This window comes from Anas platyrhynchos, chromosome 1 (genome assembly GCF_047663525.1).
Source record: "Anas platyrhynchos isolate ZD024472 breed Pekin duck chromosome 1, IASCAAS_PekinDuck_T2T, whole genome shotgun sequence".
Taxonomy (NCBI): Eukaryota; Metazoa; Chordata; class Aves; order Anseriformes; family Anatidae; genus Anas; species Anas platyrhynchos.
Genome location: NC_092587.1, coordinates 136,234,365 through 136,261,527, shown reverse-complemented (window position 1 = coordinate 136,261,527; position 27,163 = coordinate 136,234,365). Strand labels below are relative to the sequence as shown.

Below are 27,163 nucleotides of genomic sequence, written 5' to 3'. Positions count from 1 at the left end.
AGTCTGTGGGAGAAGATGTGATGGCCCATGCCAGCGATCTCAAGCTATAATACATGAACTATTTCAAAGCACTGGATAGTAGCAGCAGTTCCTGATTCTGCCTTTGCACTGGTACCTTACTGAAACATGGATTGAACACCTCCATGCAAGATACAGAACAGGACCAGAAGTTGACATGAAACAGCACATCTGCAAAACAGCTGCAGTCTTGCTGTGACCGCTGGACTGACAGCAACCTCCTGTGTTGAGTGTTTTCACCTATGCTTAGAAGTCATTATTTCCACACAGTGGTTAACACCAGTCTGATGCTGAAGGTGACTGCACTCTCGGTTTCTCAGCAGGTGGGAGTTTAGCTGAGGTGGGATCCGGTATTTTGAAATACTGGAGCGGGTGCAAGAAGGTGACAGGACGAGGGGGAATGGGCTTAAGTTGCGCCAGGGGAGTTTTAGGTTAGATGTTAGGAAGAACTTCTTTACTGAAAGGGTTGTTAGACACTGGAACGGGCTGCCCAGGGAAGTGGTGGAGTCACCATCCCTGGAGGTCTTTAAAAGACGTTTAGATGTAGAGCTTAGGGATATGGTTTAGTGGGGACTGTTAGTGTTAGGTCAGAGGTTGGACTCGATGATCTTGAGGTCTCTTCCAACCTAGAAATTCTGTGATGATTCTGTGATGCTGACTACTTTTTAACAACAACAACAAATTAAAAAAATAAATAAATAAATAAAAAATAAAACTTCGGAGCCTCAGCCCTCAGCCCAACAGCCACCGGCCGCGGGCAACTGCGCATGCGCCGCCCCCCCCCCCCCCGCCTCCAGCCCTCCGCCTCCCCCTCCCCGCCGCCCCTTCCCGTCGGTGCCATAGAGACGCAAGTCCGCCGGCAGCTAGAGAAGCCCTCGGGAGGCAGCTCCGGGAGGCGGCCGGAGCGGCCGGGCCGGAAGCGGAAGCGGTGGCGGCTGCGCGCGGGGCCGGCGGCCGTTTGCGGTGGGTCGCGGCCGGGCGGGCGGGCCCCGGGCACGGCGGCGGCGGCGGAGCCGGAGGGGTCCCCCTGCGGGCCCCGGGCCCTGCCTGAAGGCCCCGCGCTTGTGTCGTTGCAGGTGTCCGGCACCCGAGCGCTGCTGGTGGAGAGCCGCGGCCTCTCTGCGGCCCCGCTGGGCTCTGCTTGTTGCTAAGTGGTCCTCGGAGCCGTGTGGCGTCAGCCTCTGCCTCCCCTCCCTGCCGAGACACAAGGGTAGCTGCTCTGTGAGCCATCACTGCCAACCTCATTTACCCCTCAGATTGCCATCAGCTCCTCTCGTATTTTATTTTTTTTTTTTTTTTTTACCTCTGAGGCCTTACCGAGGTGTGATTATCTGTAGGTTCTGGTGGTTATAAAGTAGTTTAAGATGTTTGTGCCGCTCGGTTTTAACTTTCTAGTTGGCTGCTGTGTAAAGAGACCATGGTTTTACGTGGGATTGGTTAAATGTGCAAAGAGTTCGATTGTTTACGGATAAGGGCTGTTTTGTTTGACTACTGTTGGCCTACAACTTAAACTTGCATCTTTATTTTTTTTTTTTATCCTTTATGCTTTTTCTGTGTTATGGCTGCTGCAACAATAGTTCATGATACATCAGAAGCTGTAGAGCTCTGTGCTCCCTGTGGGTTGTACCTTAAGCCCATTACAAAAATGACCATCAGCGTGGCACTTCCTCAGCTGAAACAACCGGGAAAATCTATTTCGAACTGGGAAGTGATGGAAAGACTGAAAGGCATGGTGCAAACCCATCAGTTTTCCACTCTGCGGATATCTAAAAGCACGATGGATTTCATCCGGTTTGAAGGAGAGGTCGAAAACAAAAGTTTAGTCAAGTCTTTTCTGGCGTGCCTCGATGGCAAAACAATAAAGCTGAGTGGCTTCTCGGACATCCTGAAAGTCCGCGCTGCAGAATACAAGATAGACTTTCCCACCAGGCATGACTGGGATTCGTTTTTCCGTGATGCAAAAGATATGAATGAAACTCTGCCAGGCGAAAGGCCAGATACCATCCATCTGGAAGGCTTGCCCTGTAAGTGGTTTGCAGCAAAGGACTCGGGCTCAGAAAAACCAAGCGAAGAAGTCCTTATAAAGGTTTTCAGGAAATTCGGAGAAATACGTAACGTGGACATACCCATGCTGGACCCTTACAGAGAAGAAATGACGGGCAGAAACTTCCACACCTTCAGTTTTGGAGGCCATTTAAATTTTGAAGCCTACGTGCAATATCAGGAGTATGCGGGTTTCATTATGGCCATGAACGCTCTGCGAGGGATGAAGCTGATGTTCAAAGGCGACGATGGCAAAGCTGTGGCTTGCAATATAAAGGTGAGAAGCGGGGGAATTTTTTCATTGGAAGCCTTGTGAAAATGCAAACAGATAAATGTTAGTTCTGAAGCACTTAAAACCTTCAGGTGGTTGTAGTGGTGGCAGCAGCTGATGTTGATGTGTTTCTGGGGACCAGCAATTACAACTTTAAAAGGAGAGTGATGGAAAGAGTAAACATGTCCTGTTGGACTCTGAATGTGAGGTTTTGCTCTTTTTTTTTTTTAATAAGACAGCTCTTGAAATGAGAACAGTTAAAGAATGGCCAAGTATATGAACATTACCTGTTAAGTGTTTTTTTATAAAGGAACATGTATGTGCAAATCTTGTCATTTCACATAAAATATCTAATTCTTAGTAAGTTCAGACATACGTCACTGTCACGGGAGGGCTACCTTTACAGTGCAATGTTCTCTTTTGTACAAGCTGACAGAAATTTGGGGCAGAGGGACAGCCTTCATTTTTGATCCCCACGTTGATAATGAGGTTTACCCATTGGGTGTCAGGACTGTGAAGTAAATACCATGTGGTCTGTGTGGCCTGTGGAATACAGAGGTCATCGTGCTCAGCATACTACATGTACAGAAAGGCCACCCAAAAATTGAAACAACATACTAACCTGTGTTCTAGTTCCCTGTGAATCCAGTGTGTTTAATTCACAGAGTTTTCCAAATCTTTTTCTCCATAACCCTTTTGTCCTAGGAAGTTGAAACTATTGACAGGAGATGATCGTGGCCCAGGCAGTCTCTTCAGATGTTTTATCTGTGAAAGTACAGCCTGAAGAAAAAGTGTTGTGATAACTTTGGGGACTGTCCATGTATTTACATAACGATTGAGTGATATATTTGCTTGTTTATTTCAGTATGTCTGATTTCCATTTTTCAAATCAGAAAGTGTATTTCAGGAAAAAGCTTAAGTACTCAGGTAGTTTGGGAGCATGCAAAGATTAAATTAATTTTGGTTTAGTCTTGTAAAATACTGTAATCTCTTCAAAGAAGGTCAGCAGAAGCACAGAAATAGTTGTACCTCAACCCTTCTGTTTTCAAGGGGATATGAAGTTCAAACTGTCACTTACATGCTCTAGATCAGGGCTCCCAAATTTAGGTCCCCTGTGCATTCCTTCCTGGCAGCTGCCCGGGGGCTGATAGGAAAGAGGGAGGGCTGTGCTCACAACTGTGCTGTCAAAACGGATCTCTTTCACAGGAGGTCACGGCACTGTCCAGCTCTGCTTCTCTAGGCCTTTTAGCCTGCTAGTGGAACAAACCAAGGTGTACATAATTGAATTTGGGAATCTTTGTGTTGGAATTGGTGAGGAGGCATTAGTTTAAGCCAGGTGCTAAATGTTTCTGAATTGGTGCTTTTCTCCTAGTGAATTTACAGATCATAGCCTTGCACAGAAAGGAAGACCTGATAAAGGCTTACTTCTACCTTCCCCAGAGGTATCCATGAAAGATGATGAAAGAGTTCTTCACTTTCCTATTCTGGTACTGGTGTAAAACATTGGACAGCCAGGGCCTAAATCACATTGGGTTTACATTTGGATGCCAGAAACATACAGAAGTGTAAACTGGTGCGCAGTTGTGCTAACAGGTAGGCAGTGAAGTTAAGGGACAATTCCTAGTAATATGTTTATAGTACTCTGGTGCTTGCTCTGGAAACATGTAGAAGAGAAGGTCCCTTTGTTTTGAAAAAGGTTTTATGTTTATGCTTGTACTTACGTTTTGAATACCTTTGTGCTAGGTCAGAACTTGGTTGCTGGGGATTTTTCTTTGTTTACTTAAAACTGTTTTCAATTGTGTTCTGTAAAGGTTTCTTTTGACTCAACAAAACACCTCAGTGATGCATCAATTAAGAAGCGTCAGCTTGAAAGGCAAAAACTTCAAGAGCTTGAAAAGCAGAGAGAAGAACAAAAACGCAAAGAGAAAGAAGCTGAAGAAAAACAAAAAGAGGAAGAAAGGTACTTCCTGTTTATGGCGCTGCTTTATGTTTTTACCAGTACAGCATGCAAAAACTCCTTCCTATTTGCATCAGCAGATTAAAAAACAAAACAAACAAACAAAAAGCTTTGCTTTCAAAGTTCTGATCGTGTAGTTGAAGTGAAGCACTTAAAACTGAGTGAGAATATTGCAGCCCTTTTATTGAAGTAGGGTTCAGGGATTGAGATCTGGATGTGAAGAAGAGTAGTTTAATTTTTTTTCGGTAAATATGTCTTGAAATACATGCACTTGTTCTAGTAGCAAGTAACTGATAGAACAGAGATCACTTGCTTTTAACAAGGTGTTTTCGCAGTAAAGGAATGGGATACAAGCACGTTTTAGTGTTATTTTAAGAAAATGTAGGTGCAAGTATCATACAACAGCTATTCAGAATGTTATATATGTTAATGCAGCAGTGTTTTTTTTTTCCAGGTTGTATGGTATACATTTGCCTTGTCGGGCATAACTTGTTACTGCTTAATTTTTAGGTTTTTAAGTGTGAGGTGAAACATCTTACTGAAGCAATACTGTTTATATATACTCAGGAAGGTTATTTAGATTATCACTAATACTTACATTCAGTTCAAAATACTAAAACTGCAAATTACTCAATTTCTTAATAGTCATGACATCAGGTATGTGATCTCAGAAGCCCACATTCTTTTGCATAAGCTGCCATTTTTTCTTAATGACTGACATAAGATCCATCAACCATGCACATGTCAATTGAATTGGTAATTTTCTTCTCATTGTGATTAAAAAAAAAAAATCTGTTGCCGTATTTTATGTTTGGATACCTAATTGTTTTTAGATATTGACAGGCTAAGGATTGCTTTTACTTTCCTATCACAAGTAAGGGCTAAAAAGTTCACTTTGTTTTTTACTTTTTCAGTAACCACCAAGAGTTATTAAGACCCAAATGAACTTAAAGTACAAAATATATTTTGTAATATTGTCAGGAGTCTAAAATTGTACATGCTCTAGACAAGGTAAAAATACTAATCTATTTTCAGGAAGCAGAGAGAGCTTGAAGAATATGAGAGAGAAAGAAAAAGAGAAGAAAAGTTGCGCAGAAGAGAACAGAAACAGAAGGATCGTGAACTTCGACGAAACAAAAAACAACTTGAAAAACTTCAAGCTGAAGAGCAGAAAAAACTGCAAGAGAAGATAAAATTAGAAGAAAGGAAGCTCCTACTAGCTCAGAGGAATCTTCAGTCCATTAGACTAATTGCCGAACTGCTAAGCAGGGCAAAGGTAACTTCAATATTTATTTCAGCAGCTAATGAAGAACCCAACAGAACAAAGCCTTTTACCGACTTGGGGGGGGTGGGGATTGCTGTTCATTAAACAACAGATTTCGTATCTCTCTAGTTGCTATTCCTTATTTCAAAAATTAAAAAAAGCCTAATGAAACAGTATTTCTCCCTTGGTAAAATATGTACGTATAGGTAAATGGAAAAGTGAATTTGAACCTTAAGTCCCAAATAGCATTTCTTTTTTAGCAAGTAAACTAATTGGCAGCCTTGCTCTCAAGTCAAGGAAAAGAATGTGTAAGCATGATAAAGTGAACAAAACACAGAAGGTAAGATGCAAGACTCCTTATTTCTAATATGAATTTTGGTACTCTTTCCCTTCTGGCCTTCAGCAGCTTTAAAAAGATGTCTCATTATTTGATGTTTGAAAACGTGCAGAAAGGCTTCTCTACAGGAAAATACTGAGTTGAAGTTCAGTGTTAGATCCCGTCTCTCTAAAGCAACTATTTTTTTTTCACTAAAACAGGACAGCGTTAGCTGAAGATATGGATAAAGTTGTGCTAGGGTGTAATGGAATGCTCGTTAAGTATTTTCTGCAGCAGTGAAAAACTGTTTGTGGCAAAGCGCACTCTTATTCTTTGGTGCCGGTGTACCTCAGGATTGTTTTTGAATTAGAGCTCATGCAGTGCTAAGTGGTCAGCCATATGCTAGGAGAAAGGAGAAATACTTCTTGCAGAGTTTGTAGCTTTGTAGCTCTGAAATAGATAAAATAGTTCTTATTTCAGTCAGTAATTTTGAGGACTGCACTAAGCTGAACAGAACTTAAAAATAGTAAGTTTGAACCTTCTTAGTATCACGAGTTTCTAAAGCGGTTGACAGCGTATTAGTTTCTACATAATGAGTGGTTGTTTTTTTTAAGGACCCATTGTAAAGTATCTATGAGTTGCAGGTTGTAAACCTCTTATGGAAATCAATGTTTTTGGTTTGACTGAAACCTTCAAGTATCAACCCTGAGAAATTTAATATTACAAATTGCATGTTTTGATGGCTTGTGTGTTACTCTTGTTGTAGTAAGGATCCTCAATGACTGAGCTTTATCTAAGAGAGAAAAATGGGAGGGTTATATTCTATTTGTAAGACACCTTATTTTTGTGCCAGATTGCTGCTTTTGTGTTATGGTACAACTTAGAAGCATGAGCAAGTCTAAATGTTTTCTTTACTCTTGCTTGCCTTGTGACTGTCTTTCAGACTGTAAAACTTTTGGAGCAAGAACAAAATGAAGAAAAGATCCGTCTTCAGCAACTAGAGGAAAGAAGAAAGCTTCAGGAGGCTGAGCTCAAACGAGTGGAAGAAGAAAAAGAGAGAGCACTGGGTCTGCAGAGAAAAGAAAAGGAACTGAGGGAGAAACTACTGAACAATCTTCTGAGCAAGAAAATGGATGCAGTCCACCAAAGCAAAGAAGAAACAGAGCCCTCTCAGTCTGACTTGCTGAAAACTGCTAGTGGTGTTCCCCACACTGTGTCATCCAGCTGCATCACTTCTACCTCAGGACAGGCTGCTACAGGCAAACTGGCATCAGGCTCTCAAAGAGAAGTAGCATCCCCGGAGAGTCAGTGCAAGTATTTGAATGGCAATATTCATGACAGAGCTCACGTCAAAGAAAGTCAGAAACTTCATACCACAAACTCAGAGAGGTGTTCTGAGAAAAGAAGTTCAGGAGTACTCTCGTGTGTTCCTGCCAGTAACCAGCAGCAGAAGAGCCTCTCTAGCTACGACCAGAGTAGCTGCAGGAAAGACTCACATGGTGAGCAGGGCAAACGTAGCACGGAGGCAAGGAGAAGGAAGAGCCGTTCGTGTAGCAGCGTAAACAGTGACGACAGTAAGGGTAGACGAGAGAGAAGCAGGCACAGGAGAGATGGGAGCAGTTACCAGGATGAAAAGCGCAGGAAGGAGAGGAGGTATTACAGACGCTCTAGCAGAAGTTACAGTCCTCGACGAAGTTACAGTCCTCGTCGAAGAAGCGTAAGCCCCAGACGTTCACGTTACAGAAGAATTCGCAGTAGCGAACGTAAACGAGACAGGAGAGAGAGGAGTCGTAGTCGCAGAAGCTTGAGCAGGAAGCGAAGATACAGGAGGAGATCACTGAGTAAGCAACGGAGTACTTGGAGTGGGTAGTGGAGGCCTGGACTGTTTGGAAAGGCTGTGGTTGGACACAAGGGCCAGAAAGTTGTAAATGAGATCTCATTGGTGTGACTGCTGTAAGAAAGTGCTTCTGTTTCAACCAATGCCTGATTTGCATATAGTCCCTGAAATCAAGAAAATAGATACCTGATTTTTTTTAAGTTCTTTTGGGCTCTGTTGTCTCTTTCTAGGTTTCTACCACAATGTAGCTGTAATCACCTGTGCATGTGCTTGAGTTCCTACAGTGCTAAAAGCCGACCCGTTTCCACAATTTTCAGTTTCCTAAATCTTAATTTTAGCCAATTTAGTTTTTCATCTCTTCATCACTTAATTTGGTTTGAGAAGTGTATGGGTGCCAGTTGTAGGAACTCCAGATGTTACAAGCTATCACATACAGATTTGATTTAAAACGCTTTCTGGTGCACTTAATGAAATTGTATTTAACAAAGAGTTTTTTGCTGATTGAACCAGATAGCAAGACTTTCGTATGGTTCTTAAAGCCGACTATAAAGATACACAGGATATCTTTTTAACTGCTATGATTCCTTCATATGTCTGTATAGTGCCAAGCTGTGTGGCCCAAATTATTCTGGCATGTACTGCCATTTGTATAGTAATTTCCGTGTAAGAAAGGCACACTGATGAAGGAGGCAAGAAGCAGTGGTAAAAAGGTTGAAAAGTTGTTCTGTTGTTTTGTCAACATACTTGGCTTTGTAATTACTCCAGGTGGCGAAGAGCCACTGGACACATTTTTTCAGGTACGTGCAGAGCTAGCCATTGTCTTTTGGAATAGGGGCCTTCTTGCTAAATTATTTTTACTTGCGGTGTTGAAAAGTAAGGCTGCAGTGTCTCTTGTTAAATCCATTTAAGAATACTTTTGCTTCTAAAATGCAGCTCAGGAATATTAAAAGCTATAACATTACAGTGAAAGAGTTTATTTTGCCTTTTTATGGTAAAATTAAAAAAAAATGTTTCCAGTGAACTGAAGTTACTGTTTTTATATGTCAGTATATTAAAATCTATGGACGTGTTCTATGAGAATCTGTTTGTTGAAAAATACATTTGAATAATGAGGCTCAGCCACTCATCGTGGCAGTCTTTGTACGGCGATGTCCACTGTTAATTTGGCAGGGTATGTGCTCTTTATCTACACCCTTTGGATGCAGTTTTCCCCACACTGATGCCTCGAATCAAAGTGCATCCCTTTCCTGGAGTGCTTCAGAAGAATATTGGTGCTGCAGCTCAGCTGGATCCCCAGCTGACTGAGAGCATCCATGTTTCCATGGAAGATGTGTTTTTTGCTAGACCACACTGCTGATATCGTAGTTGTTTCTAGATGTGGAAGGAAAAGAGAGATTCTTCCTGGCGAATCATGTTTTTAAAGATCTGTATTACTTTTCAAGTTTGTGATCTTGTGAATTTCACCACTGTTTTTGAGGCTGAGACCTCAACTGATTTATCTAATCATCTCAACACCACCAGTCTCTTGAATTCTGAGCAGTTAGTTGCTTTTGTTGGCGAGTTACTTTTTCTACGATCTTTGCTGGAGAGGTAGAAACAATCTGTTGAAGATAAACTTACCTTTAGTAATGATTTGACTAAAATCCGGTATAACGTTGATGGCAAGTATTTGATAAGTCTGGTGGAATACCTGTTCATAAATGCACGCGTGTTTTTTTAGCCTGCTATCAAATACTGATGCATTGTCCATAACACCATGTTTAAGGAAGGAAGAAAAAGTATGTGATTCCGTCTTCAGTCCTGCAAGGAGTTGAACTGATGGCTGTCAATACCAATGTCTTTGAGCTCAGGATGAGGGTTCTTACTCATATGGTATTTCTACAACATATCCTGTGGATTTCCGCTGGGCTTGATGTGGAGGTCTTGATGATTAATATGTGTAACTGGGGAAATGCCAGTTTGTAGTGCTACTTTGAGGAAGTCATCATGCTGTGAATGCAATGTGTCATTTGCCACTTGTGGGAGCAGGTAAGGCAGTGGGTGGTCATCGAAGTGTTCCTACTAGAGAAATCCAATAGCTATTGTTAGTTGATAGGGATGAAAAAAAGAAGGGTTGGATATTTTTTTCTTCACTACAAAGAAGGCACCAAGACCAGGTTTGATATCCCAGCCTGAGACGATTAAATTCTATAAGCTCCCTTGATGTCTAGGGCAATTTTTGAGGTCAGAGGAGATGAGCAGGGGTTGCGGGAAGGATGCTTGTCTGTCAGGCTTTGATCATTTAGCCTAACACACCGTATCCAGCACTGTCTTCGTACAATGTAAAAGTGCAGTAATGTAAAGTAACTCAGTCGATTCAAAGCCTAAAATTTCATTGAAGCTTGCAAATGCTTAATTTCCACAGTGTGGGGAGGGAATGTGAAAGAAGTTTGAGCCAGCCATCTGAACCAATCACAATTTCCTAAAAACTGCTAGTACTTAACAGTTGCACAGTAAATAAATGCTCATTGCAATTTTATCTAGCCTTAACACTTCACAGTATTATTTCAGATTTATGTTTTGCGTGAAAACTCTCAAATCTTTACAGTGCTGAAATCCCTGAAACAGATACTGTATCCATGTGTCCTTGTCCTTGTTGTCTGGCTGGGATGGAGTTAACCTGCTTTGTAGCAGCCCATGGAGCGCTATGTTTTGGGTTTGTGACTAAAGCAGTAATGATAACACACTCATGTTTTGCTGGTGAGTGCCTGCACAGTCTGAAAGCCTTCTCTGTTTCTCACACTGACCTGCTCCAGGAATAAGCCGGGAGTAAGCAAGAGGCTGGGAGGGAGCGCTGCTGCCCCAGCTGACAAAAACTTTAGTTGCTCCATGTCATGTAACATCATGCTTAACAGTAAATCATGGGACTTTCTGAGGTGGCTGCTGCTCTGAGACTGTTGGGGCATTGGTCTGCTTGTGGGAAGTGGTGTGTGACTGTCTTCAACACACCCCACACCCTTCACTTAGTTAACTATCTACCTCAACCCACAACTCTTTTCACTTTTGCTTGTCTGATTCTTTCCTGGAGTGTGAGTGAGCGAGCAGTTGTGTGGGGCTGGTTGCTGTTGCTCAGTTACAGTGAGATGCACTGTGACATGGACTCCAGTAAAAAAAAAAAAGTCCTTTGCCTAGTCAGTAGCTATTCTTGATCTTTTCTTTCCATTAGTAACTCACGGCTGGGCATGTTCCAGTCCATTTGACCATCTGTGGGCTCGATAGTGATGCCTTCAGCTGAATGCTGTCCTGCTGCAAGTGGCCTGCTACAGCACACCCGAGTTTAAAACCCATTCAGATTTTTTTCTGTAGCTCAAGTCAATTTGATGATGGGAGTGTGGATGTACTTGGGGACTGTAGTGGGTGTCACCATGCCTTCCGTTGTCGCTTTTCAAAGTCTTTATTGATGATGGCCTTTGGACTGCAAGGAAACCTGAAAAGAGTTGAAAATACAATTTTAATATTGTCACAAATATAAATTATGTCCTGCCCAATGCTATTATTGAAGTGTTTATTACGGCTGAGGTAATACTACAAAAACCTTGCTGATGCAATAACCTAAAGAATATAATTTTTACAGTAATCATAGAATCACAGAATCATTAAGGTTGGAAAAGCTCTCCAAGATCACCTGGTCCAACCATCCCCCTACCACCAGTGTCACCCACTAAACCATGTCCCCAAGCACCACGTCCAACCTTCCCTTGAACACCCCCAGGGACGGTGACACTACCACCTCCCTGGGCAACCCATTCCAATGCCTGACTGCTCTTCCTAAGAAAAAATGTCTCCTCATTTCCAACCGAAATCAACTGATCTGTATTGACTACATCAATATATCTCTACCCATTATATTCTAGGGGTCTTTGTGTTTTAAATGAGTCAATCTAGGACACAGCAGGCTCTATAGTGGCTTCTAGAACCCAAATACTGCAGTCACTGTTATTTTTTCCCCTCTTCTAGGGGAGTATTGTGATGCTGACTACTTAAAGCTTGCCTGATTGCTTGTATTTGCAAGACTGACTTTCAGGAGCTGACTAATAGCTGATAAAATTAGTTTGTTTTTTTTTTTTTTCTTCAGTGTATGTATTGTGATTGTCCTTGAGTTTATATTGAAAAATAAGTATTTAATGTCTACCCTTTGTCATTTTAGTTGCTTTAAGTCAGTGTCCTTTTGAAACGGACTTCAAACTTTGATCAGCAGACTTTTGGTCTTAATTAACGGAGTTCCAATAATCTATACTACTGGTTTTGGTTACAGTTGCTTTTTATTTTTTAATTATATTTCTAGTGCTGCTAGAAATACAACTGTGATAATGCCTGCATATTTAATCTCTAAAAGTGGTCCATGAGGATTATGTACCAGTACTAACCTGACTCTCACTCTTTGCCTAGACTTGCCATGAGTTGCGTGTTACTTCTGTCCCATCGCATCAGTTAGATATCTTATTCCATTTGTCTGTCAGTGTTCCTGTCAATTATTTATGCTATTTATATCCCTGGGGGAGTAACTAGAAATACAGATTTATGCACCGTTTTATCAGAATGTCAAGGGACTGGGTGAGCAAGATGGAGAAGAAACAAAGATTTTTTTTTTTTTTTTTTGAAAGAATTTTCAGTCTCGATGAGTCTCTGCACTTGCCAGCCCCTCATTCCTTTTATCTTAAGCCTCAACCCATACTAGGTGAGTGGAAGAGGAACTTATTCAACAGAACTATGGCTTCTCCACAAGGGCAAGTCCAAGCCCTTCATATCATTGTTGTAGTGCTTTTTATCTGCCTACTGTGGTAAAGTAATTCTGATAATGTATGAGTCATGTTGCCAGAATAATTGATGCTAATACGAAGTGGCTACCAAAGCCATGACCAAATCCATGTTTTTTCTAACTGACTCTACCTTTGTAAGCTATTCAGTGATTTAGAAAAAGGGCATATGCATGATTAGGTTGTGCTAATAAAGGATTTAATGTGTTATCTGGAAGTGTTAGCTTGAAAGCTGTTAGAGAAAATGGTATTTTCAGGTGTGGCTTCCAAAACTGCAAGCACAGGATTGTGCAGTCCATCACTGACAAATGTTGTGTGGACATCATATCAGTGTCAGCTTTAGGGCAGTTCTTGAACATGTATATGATCATGTAAGAGATTTTCAGCTGCTCCTGTTTGATAGCAGAGGTAGAGATGCTGTCAGGTAAGGCAGCAGTTAAACCAACTAGCCTGGTGTGTGCCTTAATTCAGTTGCATTCTGTTGGCCTGGCCTTTCTCCAGCCCAAGGTATATTTTACTTGCAGAATCTTTCCCTTGCTACCTCACAAGAAATTTGCAGAGCTGCCTCTACGGCATCTGTTAAAGCAGCAATCAAGTTGTGGCTGATCCTTCAGTACTAGGTGTGCAGAATGAATCCTACTGCTGTATTAAGTTCCTATATGTGCAAGTACTATTTCATTGGTGTCTAAAGGTAGTGTGCCTATATATTTTTTGTTGTACTTAATCTGATACCAGGCTCAAGGCCTGTGTTAAATTATGTGCACTGCCATCCTTTCTTTTAACTGTTGTACGGAAAATATATTGTACCAGTTGCCCTCTCATGTGCTGCATTCCCTGAATGTGTCTCCTGCTGCCTCACAATAAATTTGTGGATTAGCTCCACTAAAAGTTTTGAAGGTTATATAACTTTTGAAGGGCTAAGGCTGTTTGGAGCTGTTTTTTAATTGATAACTAACCCAGTCATGTGTGCACTGTGGCAGCTGTGAAATGAGCTCCACCTGGTCTGGATGGGATGCTCGGGAGTGCTGTCCTTGAAGCTGGGCTATTTGTGGGTCAATGAGAAGAGTTAATTGTGTGGGGGCACTGCAGTCAGTCCCAGCTAGCAGTGTGCCAAACAGGTGTCTGAGCAAGGATTTGTCACCCTCAGACTAGGTCTTCCTTGGAGCTCTGTGCACAGTCCTGGACACTCCTGCTCTCTGCACCAGATATTGATCACCAACAGCATAAGGCTGTAAGAAACATTTGGGGTGTACCACCATGTGAAGGGACTTCAAGGGTGCTTGCTCATGCCAAGACTCAGGGAGTCTTGTGTCTGCTCACTTTGGAAGACAGAAAAATGACAGATTAGTGTGAAGTGGCCTATGCCAGCATTGTTGTGCGTCCACCTATTGCCTCTGTGATATCTGACAGAGGACAAGTTATATCTGCCATGAAATCCTTCCTGCTTCCAGCTGCTGCCTGTCTCTTTTTAAGTTTCAGTCTACCAGTTTTAGCTAGTGATCCTGTCTGTCTCTGATCCTCAGAGACTATGCTTCTTACCTGCTGGGACCTTCCTTTGATAGGGATCTCAATATCTACTTGGGTAAATTACTTGTTGAGAGATTCTTTGCAGGCTAGGAAGTTACACCAAAACCAACTCTGGATTTTTTGCAATAGTCTTTAGAAGACGTTTTTGGATTTTTTTTAATTTTTTTTTTGAAACAGAAAAACTGAGAAGAGGGAGGGTTTGTTCAGAGAATAAGCTGGGTATACAGGATTTCCTGCCTGCTCTGTATGTCTGCTAGTAACGTATCTGTTGTAAACAGGAGAAACTAAAATGAGTTGGTCTCAAAACTGACAGAACCAACAGTGAGGTTCCTAGGAAAAAGCATCTACTATAAAACACGAGAATTAAAAGTTATAAAAAAGAAAATGTATGTTTAATTGAAAAATGTATGTTCTGCTTCAAAGTATGATACTGAGTGTCTTGGAACGCTGGAATCCTTATAAAAAAGTTTAAACAATATTAATGAATATTCAGGCCAACTGATATCTGATATAAGCTGGGCATACTTAGAGGCTCACTAATGATAGTGAGCACAGTTGTTTCCATACTGGCATTACTGAAGCTCATTATTGTAGTCATGTCCCTGAGCATGTCCTTATAGCTTATAAGGAAGGTTGCACTATGCAAATAGTGTAATCTGTCATTTCTTACAGAGACATTAATTTCACCTTAAATAAATCTGATTTGCTCATTAACCATTTCACAATTTAAAATATTATACGAAAACAACTTTTTTTTGGTGTGTATGCGTAGTATTTATTTGTAGTGAGTCACTGAGGCAAAGATAAATTCATCATCAAGACAGAAACTTGGAGATGGATCACATGCAGGCTAAAGCTGTTACTGTAAGCACTATGACAAAAACCTTGATGGGGTTTCCAGAGAAAAAAAGCCATTGCAATTTCATCTTCGTGAATGCATTTCTAGCTTAAAAGGAGCTTAGGCTTTAAGCCTCAGTAACAATTTACTTGGAAACAGCAACACAGTGTGTGTGGCTTTGCATCAATCTGATGTGGGTTATCTGTAACACTCCTCCCCTGCATCTCGCTGCTGGTAGTAATCCCATTAGATGATTACATCTGGTGTCCTCAACAGACAGACATGGTCATAATTGAAAAAGTACTTCAATTGGATTTAATCAACTGTGTGGTCATTTTATTACCAGAGCTTCTTGTACTCTATAACTTTGCCCTCAGTGCGGTGAATTTATGGCCCATTACAACACACTAAGTTACTGGTTGTGCACATAATATCTGGTTATTTAGTCAAAACTACATGAATCAAGGGTTGAGCATTTTTATGCTTATGATTCTTTAATGCATCTGTACTAAATGTCATGGTAATATCTGATAACCAATCTGTGGCTGAACCATTTGAAGAAAACAGGCTGGGACTCAAGACAAAACTATAGCATGGGGAGTATTTCCTTTCAGTGTGGCTGATGGCCTGAACCCAAATAGCTGTTATGAAATCATTTGTATTGGGAGGGGGAAATTTCTGTGCTTGGGCGAAATTGCACCAATTTGCAGTGATGTTTCTCAGTAACAGGCAGAGTTGAAGAACTGACCTTTGGTAGAGAATTTTTTAAATTCTCCTACACCTTCACAAGCTTTGGGATAATGATATTCTCTAAGTACAATTTATTTCCTCTATTATTATTAGGAGGAGAGGAAAAGGTATCAAGAGAAAGCAGGTGACATGGTTATGCAAGTCAGCAGGTTCTTCTGGTTATTCCCTCAAAGGAACCACATCTTGTTAAGTACAAGCTGCACAGATGCCAGCATCACTCTGGCATAAAAGTGTGTTGTGATCTCCAGCATTGACAGTACAAAATAAACAGAATCTAACCTGTACAGAAAAGTTAAGTGTGTTGCACTAGCAAGGCAGTGTAGTTACAGGCTGTGCCGTCCAGGCTGATGAGCTGATGATGTCCAGGCTGATGTTTCTACTGTTTGGGGTTTGCTTCAGCTTTTTTATGTTCAGTTTAAATATTTTGGTAATGCAGGACACCTTGTGTTCTTAGAACATAGGAAATAGTCTGAGTTGTATACAGAGGGGGAAAAAGGCTGATAACCTACTTTAAGAGTTAGTTGTTCCAGCTAGCTAATTAGATGTCACTTTTTTCATTAATGGCTAAAACAAATACGTCTATTGGCTGAAATATAAGGATCAGAATAGAAAATAGGGTTTTTCAGAAGGATTATGTAGTGGAAACTTTCGGTTGAGAATGTTTCGACCACTTTGTGGATGCAGTGAAAAGAACATAAAAATCAGGATTGTTTCCTCTAAAAAATGAGGCAGGATCAAAAGAAGAGCACAGAACTAACCTTCTGCAGTAGCAGATAAATACAATTTGACTTTCTAGGAAAGGAGGAGACTATCAAAATATTGTATGGGAACAATGCTGTAAAGTGCACGTCTTTAAAGATGCACCAAGCTAAAGTACAAAAAATGTTGAGCTGCATGTGGATCATTGTAGTGCTCTGATTTTGACTGGTAACTTTATTGCTGAATCATGGTTTAAAAAAAAAAAAAAGGAAAACTACAGCTGGAAAAGTACTATTTTATAACACATTGCCATTACTGTATCACCCGAGTCCTGTTCTCATTTAATGTTGTTGCCTGAAGGGTCATTAAATGTGTGATGTAAAACTTCAATTCTTTCCTTAATGGAAAGGGCCTGTTCTCACCTGAGGGTTGCCCACAAATGCTGAGGGCAGGATGACCAGCATTTACAAGCTGGTGCAGTGAATAGTGGGGCAGTTTATGAAGACAAAACCCCTCCCATATCTGGCATTGAAATAAAGTTCATTCCTTCCTCCTAAGGTTTTTCTGGATGTCCGTGGCTAATTTTACAAAGAAGCGGAGGAAGACCATGGCAGCCAGTTGGAAGATGTAGAATATCTTGTCTTTCCTCAGCACCTTTCTCTGCCAAAATGTGGCAAATCACAGGTAGGACCCCCTGCTACCATCACTGGCAATTATCAAACAGGCCCTGCCTTCTAAGCCTTTATGTGGGAAGACACCTACAAAATACAGAAAAGAAACAATTGCAGACTTAATTCCTTGTAGACATCAACTAAGTGATCATTGTCAGGGCAAATTAGTCACTGTGACAAAGCAGCACAGCAGGTGGGCTCTCATAGCCTCTCCTCACACTAGCTGCTCCTGCACTTATGGGTCAGATGTACCTCGTGGCAGCCTGTAGACCTGTGCACACCACATCAAATTCTGGGTCACCTCTGGCTATTTAGATGGACTGTTTGTCCTTCCTGTGGGCATGCCTGGCAAACCAGGCCAGGGAGCAGAGCCAGGCTTTCCATGCCCCAGTGGAAATTCTTCCAGACCTTGACTCTGGTGGAATGTTTTCTTCTCCTTCAGATCCTTGCATGGACTCTGCCCTCAGAGTACTTCTACAGCAGCACTTTCCTCCTCCGTAGCAGTTGTGTCAGTCTTTTCTGTGCATGGGTAAGGTCTGAGGCCTGGGCATGCAATCCAGATCAGAGCAAGTCCCTGTGTCAGTAGAGTCAAGATAAGTGCTGTGTACATGCTTGTAGTTTGTGGTTAGCGAGGGGTGAGTGGAGCTGGGGTGGTCTGAGATGCCAGGCTTGGCCAGCAGTATGCCCTGACAGCTTAGCTCTAAGTGGATATTCCTCTGCTCTGAGCTGCTGAGAATGTCCCATTTTCACTTAAGGAATTTCACCAAGTTGTCTTCTTTCCTCCAGGTCACATTTCATTAGGCTAGCAGATGTATGTCAGGAATTTCCTATTCCGGGGATGTGTCCCATCATCAAGATGCCAGTATGATGGAAAATAGCTCCTTTTGAACAGGCCTGGAATACGGCTCTGCTTTGGTTTATGAACTCCTGGTGCATCTCATTGAGTTCAAGTTCTTTGTGTTACTCTGTAGTAAGTTCTTCAGAGTTCAGCTGTCTTCAGATGTCTTCAGCTTTCAATTGTTTTTAAATACCAGCCTGCTAATTGACCACTGAGCCAACAGTGCCACTTTAATCTTCGCTGCTTCTTTAGCCTTATGCTTGATGATGGAAGAAGATGCAAAGAAACAGTTGAAGCTAGTAGAAAAGCCTGTGGAAGCCAAATAACTTAGCTCATTCGTTTTGTAACCAAAGTGTTTCTCAGAAACAATAAGATTAAGTGGATCAGCTGGTGTGCTCTGTGCCTGGTAGAAAGAAGCTTATTTAAATTAAGACAGGCAGAGGATCTCAGCCTCACTGTAGAAGGAAAATGGGCTCCACAGAAGACCTTGACTATCCTCAAATCATCTTGCAATACAACAATGGATTTTTAGTCTCAAAGGTAAGAACTATAAATCAGTCTTGGATACAACTCTTTAAAGTATGCTGACAGAAATATTCAAAGATATCACCCTAGTTCTTTAATGTAAATCTTTAGAAATAAAACAGTCTCTTAGGAAAATGTACTATCTACTCATCTAGCCATGAAGGAAATTTGAAAAGAAGTCCCCGCTCCTCAGGTTAGACTTAACATTTATTGAGATCCCTTTGACATTCGGGAGTTTGGATGAGCAGATCTTGCCTCTGTGTGAGACTTTAAAAACACACAGATTTATAGATGAGGGTTTGTTGTTTGACTGCCTCCAACATGCAAAGCTCTGTAGGTCTTGGGATTTCTTCCCACTTTTCATGTTTGAAGTTTAGAAACCAGAGGACTGACTGACATTGCCTTCTTTTTCCTTTTCATACCACCCAAACAGCAAGATTATTCAAATACGTTCTGAGATGGTTTCTTTCTTTCTTGCATGTCTTTTACTGTGTGTATTACGCACTAGGCAGATCTTGGTAACTTCTGTGTATTACTTCTTTTCAGGCGGACAAAAGAGTCTGATATAATGACTTTTCAGAGTTTTTTTTTTTTTTTAAAAAAAAGTGAAATGTTCTTTTCCAGACAATACCTGATTAAGGCACAGGGTAGCACATTTTTTTTTTCCAATTTCCTTAATGTTTATTGATGTTGCTTGCCTTTGCACATGTGCGTGAGCACACAGGCAGAAAATTCCCATGTTCCAATGTAGGGTATTTTTTTTCTTTCTTACTATCCTCTGCTGTATCTCTAACCAACCTAGTAATGGAAGGAATGCACTTCAGAGGTCTGCAAATGCTGCTGCATCCAAAGGCTCCTGAAAAACACAGTATTTAGTGAAGAGAGGAGCAAACGATCGATGACAGATAAACAGTTCCAAAACTAACAACAATGTTATGTTACTGAGAAACGATCTCAATTTCAGTTAAAACCATGCTGCCATGAGGTTAAGCCACAACATATACTCTTACTGAGGTAAAAGTAGCTTCCCATGGACTTTATCAACTCAAGTTGAGGACTTTATCATACAGGCAGTCAAATGAGTTGATGACTTTCTCAGTGGTTTTGGAGCATTTACATGGCCAGTGAAATAGGTTATCCATTACTTGACTGTGTACAGCTAGAGAAGGATATTTTTCTTGTTATGTGTGGTTATGTATGTCTGTCTGAAGGTTGCAGGCTTGTACCTGGAGTTGGTACACACACCTTCATTTCCTTGAAAATATGGCATGTTTCTGTTGGCCCTTTTGTCTGAGACAAACCTCCTTTCATCAGGGAGACTGCTGTAGCCATGGACATCAGTCCCTGAAGATAAAACAGTTGTGTGTGTGTGGACATTTCCCCCAAAAGGGTCTACAGAGTGGGATACTCACTCCTGCTGGAGACCACAGGAGATTCTCCAGGGTCACTGCAGCATATGCTAGATAATTAGCTTTTAAATAACAACAACAATTAATTCAGTCTTGTCTTTGAGCTCTTTGGGCAAAAAGCAAGTGAGACTGTTGTGAATGTGATCTGAAACTAAGGTGCAGGCAGAAATATTCACAGCTAAAACCTGGCCTCTAAATATGAACTTTGTTAGACTAAACCACTGTATGGCTTGGGCAGTAAAGGAAAAGAAATGAAAAAGGGTTCACTACAAGCAATCTATGGTGTATTCAGAGCTCAGAGAAACTTTAGCCTAATTACTGGACTTGTGTATTTGAAATAATATATATATATATTTAATGTTTAATGATTTATTATATGCATATTTTCTCCAACACAGCACCTCTAGAAATGTGGTAAGCTATGGTGCTTTCATCTGATCCCCTTCCCCTCACTCCCAGGTTATGTTCACTGCCTGTGAGCTGGGAGTGTTTGATCTTCTGCTGGAGTCAGGAGATCCTCTGTCTTTAGATGTGATTGCTGCACGCCTGGGTACCAGCACCACAGGAATGGAAAGACTTCTGGATGCCTGCGTGGGATTGAAGCTCTTGTCAGTAGAGCTGACACAAAAAGGAGGTAATAAAGGCAGAAGAAGAGGAATCACAGAATTGCAGAGTGGTTGAGGTTGGAGGGTACCTCTGGAAGCCATCTGGTCCAACCCCCTGCTCAAGCAAGGCCATCCAGAGCAGGTTGTCTGGGACCATGGCCATACAGCTTCTGAAAATCTCCAAGAAGGTAGAGTAGAGTCCGTAACCGCTGTGGATGGACTGTGCCTGTGTTCAGTACCTGAACAGTAAAGAAGTCCTTCTTGATGTTCAGACGGGAACTCTTATGCTCCGGTTGGTGCTCATTGCCTATCACCCTGGCACTGAGCACCACTGAAAATAGCATGGCTCCATCCTCTTTGTACCATCTAAAGGGTGGAAAGAAGAAACTAAAGCTTTTAAAGATCTGATGGTTTTGAAAGTGAGATGAGGTTTGTGGGGAAAGGTGATATATAGTGTTAGGCCAGTTACCATAGCTGGAAGAGAAGACCATCCCTTGGGAGCACCAAACCCTTTTCATCTAAAAGAGAAGCAGAAAATTTCAGCATGGTTGGAATACTGTGCTGCACATTACAGTTGGAGGGACTGATTGTAGAAGAAATGTTTCTCTCTTTTGGGTTATTTAGATGTGTGCCGATGATGGATACAATAGGCTTGTAAGATGATATCATACATGTTAGTAAACACACTTATTTCACCCCTTAGCCCTCTACAGAAACACAGAAATTTCCAACATCTACCTTACAAAGTCAAGCCCCAAGTCTCAGTACCATATTATGATGTACTACTCCAATACAGTCTACTTGTGCTGGCACTACCTGACCGATGCTGTGAGGTGAGGAGGAGAAGGCGGGTGTCATCTGCTATGTGTTTCAGGCTGCTTTGTTGCATCTGTATGTCTGCTCTCAGTTTGGTGCCTTTCTGGCGAAGGGCACAAGGAAAACACTGGTTGGTTCTTGGAAAGAACAAGAACCTGCTGGTCTCTGCTGTTGTCACTACTGTCTGTGTGTTCTTGTTTTCTTTTCTCTTCTAATGTTAGAGTAGATGTAGGAATCATACCTCTGTGTGTTTTTGGTTCCAGGAAAAGATTTGTTCATTACAGTCACTCTTATTTTAGGAGGCATCAAAGTAAATGATGAGAAACAATGGCTAAGGGTACTTCTGTTGCAAAAGCCTGTAAGAGTAAATTAGTATGGGACCGACGTGTTGCTTTATCCAGTCTGTGCAGCAGATTTGCTATGCGTGAAGGTGGTGATTGGTGATGATCACAGCCATATTGCACCTTTATCTCAGATGCAGTCCTGTAAAGAACCAGACAGTCTTGTTGAAAATTGAAAAATATTTCATCATCTTTTGGGACTGGTAGGTGAGGATGTCATTACATCCATGAAAAATACACAGGTGTATAGTCTGTCTAGAGGTGAACATCATGCACACTAGCTGAAACTTCAGCTCTTATGTATTTTTGGAGTAATGATAAAAGAAATTCATGCTAATATGCTTTTTCGGTTGAATTTTAGAGAAGGAAGGAACCAATATGAAAGAGCTTTTGGTGTTTCATCAAAAGACCCATTTGGAGCAATGTACAGGTATTAGTATATTTTTAGAAATACCATTATTATTGTGGATAAACTTTATGATTTTAATCATGGCTGAGTATTATTAAATACAATGATGTGAGAATTCCACTCATTAGAAACATCATGAAGATATTTTTCCTTTCCAGCAACATCCATTACTGGAGAACTCTGATAGTTGGAATAGACAAGTATAATTTTATATTGTGAAAAACATATCACAGGTCTCTGTTACAGGGGCAGTGGCAACTGAAGGAAAAAATCCCTTGGAAGCCTGAGAACTAGCAGTAATACACTGTTGAACTTAACTAGTCTTAATTACCTGCTCAGGTGCAGCAATGTATAGCTTGCTACAGGAAGACTCAAGCCAGATTTGTGTGCAAAGAGAATGCATTGTTTTCAAATGCAATGAGATAATGTTTAAGCTGAAACTCATAATAAGACTTCTATAGTAAGAGTCACCATTAAGTACGTTATATTTCTGTGTGCTGTACCTGTTTGCGTTACTAGGTCCGAAGAAGAAATGCTGAAATTCTTGGCTGGCCAGAACTCAATCTGGGGTATATGTGGTAAAGATGTTCTTACTGCATTTGACCTTTCCTCTTTCACACGGATTTATGACTTAGGAGGTGAGCATCAGTAGATCTTCAACAAGCCTCTGCATTGTTAGTTCTGCAAGCTTTGAAAAGAAAAATAATTCCCATGTTATATGAAGGGCAAAGCAATGAAAAGCAGAGCATATCTCAGAATCTCATCAGCAATAAAGGGAACATTTTCTCAGTTGGATTGAGTTAAAATGAGAAATAATAAAGTGGTGCAAGCATTAGGAAGATGAATACTTTAGCCTACAGAGTTTGATGTGTGTGAATAGTGGCTCATCTCCTTTATGTGTCAGTTTGGTATTTTTTCTTGTCTTGTTTGATATGTTCTTCCAAACTATTTCAACCTTCATTGACTGAAGGAGGAGAGACTGTGTGCTGCAGCCTCCTACCCCAGTGCTGCTGAACACTGCCAAGATTCATGGGACCTGTCAGACTCCCTCGGTGCTCCATCCCTGCTTCCCCAGTGCCTGGTGTAGCAGCTCTGTTTTCATTTCCCACCTTTCAGCACATACCACTGGGTCTGCCAGAGGCACTGTGTAAGGGCAGTAAGGCCTGGGCTTCCCTCGGCTGGGCCTGGGTGGCCACTCATGTCCCTCTTCCATTCCTGTGGCACACGGGGAACAAATGTGCCCTGCCAGGTGCCATGAGGCTGAACACGCTTCTGTTGGCATCACTTTTGTGTTGGGGATGGAAGAATGGGGTGGTTTTGTTTCAGCACTGCTCTTCTTTTGCCCCCTCACAAGGAGGTGGAGGAGCTTTGGCCCGGGAGTGTGTTTCTTTGTACCCAAACTGCACAGTCACAATTTATGACCTGCCAAAAGTCGTGCAAGTGGCCAAGGATCGATTCATACCCCCTGAAGAGCAGCGGATTGCTTTCCACGAAGGTAAGTGTGGACATTACTTGAGCGGGTGCTGGTGGGCAGCAGCAGAGTGTTCATCTGCGGGGTTGCAGGTGACAGAGGCCTCCTCCACCTGGTTACTCACATGGGAGATTAGTGACCAAAAGTGCCCTTGTACAGCATTGCCTTGGGAAGCGTCCACTTGGAAAGGAGTGAGGCAGGAGAGCAGCTTTCCCAGCCTTTGGATCTAGAGTTATTTGCTTGTCCTGCCGATGCAGGAGCATTGACAGCGGGAATGGGCATACAGAGCAGCTTGAGGATGTTTGGGCACTCCCAGAAGCAGTTGTGTTGGAGTTGTGCTGCCACAGCTTGTTAACAACTGCCATGTCACATTACAGAGCTTCCTAATGTTCCCTTTTCTCCTGTGCAGAGCTCCTGGCAGATGTGTGGGACACCAGACCTGCTCTGAGCAAAGGGTTTTCCTTCCCTGGCTAGACGTGTCCTGAGATATTTCAGGCTTTGAGTGTGGGTGAGCTAGCCTAGGTTGCTCTTGCCTAGTCCTCAGACCTTGTGAGCTCTTCGTACTCTCTCTGATGAAAAGGAGTGTAGAGAGATCTCATTTTTTTATGTTTTCAGAAGCATTTATTGGAGGGACTTAATATTGCTAGAAGAGCTGAGAGAGGAAAGAAGCCTTTAAGGAAGGGAGGGAAAATATAAAAGCAAAGATGGAGAAACACAAGAAACATTCTGTGTGCCAGTGATGCAAAGAATTAGGAGTGGCAATGAGAAAGCGAGATGAAGGGAGAAAAATATGAATGCAGTACACCAGGTGTTGAACAAAAGGCATAACTAAGAAGGTATCACTAGAAGGTGTGAGATTGTGCATTTTTTCCTTATGGATTTATGCTGCAGCTCCATCTTTCCTGGGTAGCTTTGTTGCTGTCTGATGTGGGTCACAGCCCTGGCAAGCCAAGAGTCTTTATCACTGAAGAGATCTGAAACAAGTTGCTTAACCCCCCTCTGTGTCTTGGGGGGTTTGTGAAAGGATGTATTTTTGCTTTTCAGGAGACTTCTTTAAAGATTCAATCCCGGAAGCTGACCTCTATATTTTATCTAAGATACTGCATGATTGGGATGATGACAAATGTGGGCAGCTACTGGCAAAAGTTCACCAGGCTTGCAGACCCGGTAGGTGTGAGCTCCTGAAGAACAGGGCAATTCCCACCTGTTAATTATATGGAGCACACCAGCTTCAGTGGGCAACTTGGGTGGCAGGGATTGAGTGCAGAGGTTTCTTGGTTGAGCGTTCATTTTCCTGAGTCAGTGGTGAGTCACTGAGCCTGTCAGGTCTGAGATCTCGCTACCTGAGAGGCTGCTGCTTCCCGAAACTGCACGTTGGGATCTGGTCTAACAACTCCGCTGAAAAATATCCTATCTTCTCAGAGCTCAGCATGTGTCTTTTCTGAATTTTCTTTATTCAACCAGGTGGTGGAGTGCTGCTGGTTGAGTCCCTTCTGAAGGAAGATAGAAGTGGACCCATAGAAACCCAACTGTATTCAATGAATATGTTGGTACAGACAGAAGGCAAAGAGCGAACACCTGCAGAGTACAGCAAGCTCCTTGTGGCAGCTGGCTTCAGAGAGGTTCAAGTGAAGAGAACTGGAAAACTTTATGATGCAATTTTAGGAAGGAAATAAAAGTACCTTCATGTTGTGAAGCACAGAAGTGGAGAAATCTAATATTCTTTTCTTAGAGGGCAGTTATCAACTTAGCTTTTACTGAAGGCCCTCAACTTTTTTGTAAGCTGATATATTGTCAGGAGAATCAGTAATGATACAATTTGAGTGTGCATGGGTTGTGTGTCTGGCCGATTGAGTAGGATTTGCCTTTGGCTCTGAATAGGGGAGAAAGAAATCAAAACCTGTTCCACAATAAATAATCCATGAAATAAATTTGCAGTGTGGCTGGTGGCTGTCATTCCTCCCCCCTCCCCAAAGCTTATGCTTCAAGTTTAACACAGTACCCGACAAAAGCAAAGCTGAAATTTTACTTGGATTCCTGCAAAATAAAACTGATCACTCTACTGAGCTCTGTTACCTGCTATTTTATTCCCTGTGGACTGAGGTAGTATAAACAGACTAAAATATGTCTCCTTGTGGTTTATCTTTCTGAGTTTCAAGAGAAAATCTGTCTGAGCCTTAGGGAATTTGGCTTGAAAAATGACTTTATTTTTATTTCCTTTAGATTTCATATTAAATGGAGAGAATTTTGTAGTCTAGTTTAATGAGTAGCTGAAATTCTGTAATGTTGTTCATAGGACAGGTCCTGAGTTGGCAGTGGAGAGGGAAAATGATGCATCCTAGGCACTGAGTCTTTACTGCATGCTTCCTCTTTAAAACATTTGGTCAAGCACAATCTGTAATAACCCACTTTATTATTATTTTTTTTTAAAGCAGAAATGCAGATTACTGGAGTGAGAAGGATTTAGAGAAGGTACCGGAAAATCACTTTGCTGATATGGCATGAGCATTCATTACTTTTGCACATTAAGCTGGAGATTAGAGGAGCCTGAGACATTCTTCTCAGTAGTCATCTACAGCATCTACAGGAGCCTCCCTCTTCCTTGACTAGAAAGAGCATAGAGAGGTTACCCTCAGTAGGGAAAAGCTGGCCTTTTGTCCTCTTCAGTGGTATTTACAAAATCAAATAACAAGGCCATAATGGTCCTTCCCATCCATAAACAGAATAGGGCACAGCTGTGCAGGTAGTGCATTTGTCCCCACTGGGATCTCACCCTATACATATCTACATGAGACTGCAGGAATTGGGACAAGAGGTTTTAGGAAGTTCTCTCTTAAGCTGCAGCCACTGTGCAGCATTCCCTACCTGTAGTTATGTGGCATGAAGGTGACTTTGCTAGGAGCTGCAGCCTGAGTAATTTGTTCTGAGTGCTTGCTCGCTTGCTAGACAAAGCAAGGTGTTACGTCCTGCAGCAACCAGGCACAAACATTAAATAATGAAATGAGGCTGACCAGTCAGCCAGAAGGGATGTATGGGGCTGACCCAGGTCTTCATTAGTTTCTGCACCATCACCTTAAAGGTAAAATGGTTCAGAGAAATGCTTTTGCTTATTGGACTGCATCAGTAATGGTAGTTTCATGCTAAAGCGTAGCCTGGAAGAAGTAGTGGCATTTGTGAATTAATTACCCTTTTAAATGAATGAATGGAGTGGCTAAGAGTGAATCCCTTATAGCTTTAACCAAGAAAATGTTAATTACCCTTGAATGTGGAACACAGCAAAAATGGCCACTGATGTATGCTGAGATGGTGGTGGAAATGTCCTGCCTGGACTTTCTCTCATATGTGTTTTTTTTTTTTTTTTTTCTCCAAAAAACCTTGCATGCCCATGTGACTGTGCTGTTTTTTGAGCCAGTAGACAAGTTGGTAATGGCTAGTGTGCTGCTATATGTAAAACGATGCATCATACAACCTTGATGAGTCAGAGAATACCTGTCAGCAGGCATCAGTGTTAATTCTGCCCTTGACTTGAGGGGGGGAAAAAAAAAAGCAAGAGCAGGCTGTTTCGGTTTGTCAAAACAAATTATTTAAACATAGTATTTCTGTAATGAGTTGATTCATGACATGTTCTGCATGTCATGAACTTACTACTTACTGAGTTGGAGGCAAGATGCACGCCTTATTCTGCAGTACTTTCTAGCTCTATCAAGATTCAAAGATGCTGGATCTTTAATAAACAGGATTGACCCATCCTTACCTGGAACA

The 27,163-nt window shown here is 41.7% G+C and overlaps 2 protein-coding genes across 5 annotated transcripts; both read left to right on the top strand.

Moving 5' to 3' along the window:
- Positions 1-846: 846 nt before the first annotated feature.
- AKAP17A (A-kinase anchoring protein 17A) lies at positions 847-8,727 on the top strand. Of its 3 annotated transcripts, XM_027447213.3 has the most exons (6): positions 847-981; positions 1,095-1,239; positions 1,596-2,338; positions 4,144-4,292; positions 5,325-5,565; positions 6,813-8,727. In XM_027447213.3, exons 3-6 carry the CDS (start codon positions 1,664-1,666, stop codon positions 7,737-7,739), a joined length of 1,992 nt encoding a protein of 663 aa, XP_027303014.3. In that variant the 5' UTR covers positions 847-981; positions 1,095-1,239; positions 1,596-1,663; the 3' UTR covers positions 7,740-8,727. The 3 variants fall into 3 exon arrangements, with proteins under 3 accessions (XP_027303014.3, XP_027303007.3, XP_005010563.4); XM_027447206.3 differs by having other exon boundaries at positions 1,095-2,338; XM_005010506.6 differs by lacking the exon at positions 847-981 and having other exon boundaries at positions 988-2,338.
- Positions 8,728-8,865: 138 nt separating this feature from the next.
- On the top strand, positions 8,866-25,547 carry ASMT (acetylserotonin O-methyltransferase). 2 transcript variants are annotated; one of them, XM_038173140.2, is made up of 9 exons: positions 8,866-17,000; positions 17,774-18,365; positions 20,219-20,393; positions 21,068-21,197; positions 21,883-21,951; positions 22,450-22,568; positions 23,285-23,425; positions 24,446-24,568; positions 24,866-25,546. In XM_038173140.2, the coding sequence occupies exons 2-9, from the start codon at positions 18,294-18,296 to the stop codon at positions 25,075-25,077; spliced, it is 1,041 nt and encodes a 346-aa protein (XP_038029068.1). In that variant the 5' UTR covers positions 8,866-17,000; positions 17,774-18,293; the 3' UTR covers positions 25,078-25,546. The 2 variants fall into 2 exon arrangements, with proteins under 2 accessions (XP_038029068.1, XP_071886278.1); XM_072030177.1 differs by lacking the exon at positions 17,774-18,365 and having other exon boundaries at positions 24,866-25,547.
- The last annotated feature ends 1,616 nt before the right edge of the window (positions 25,548-27,163 follow it).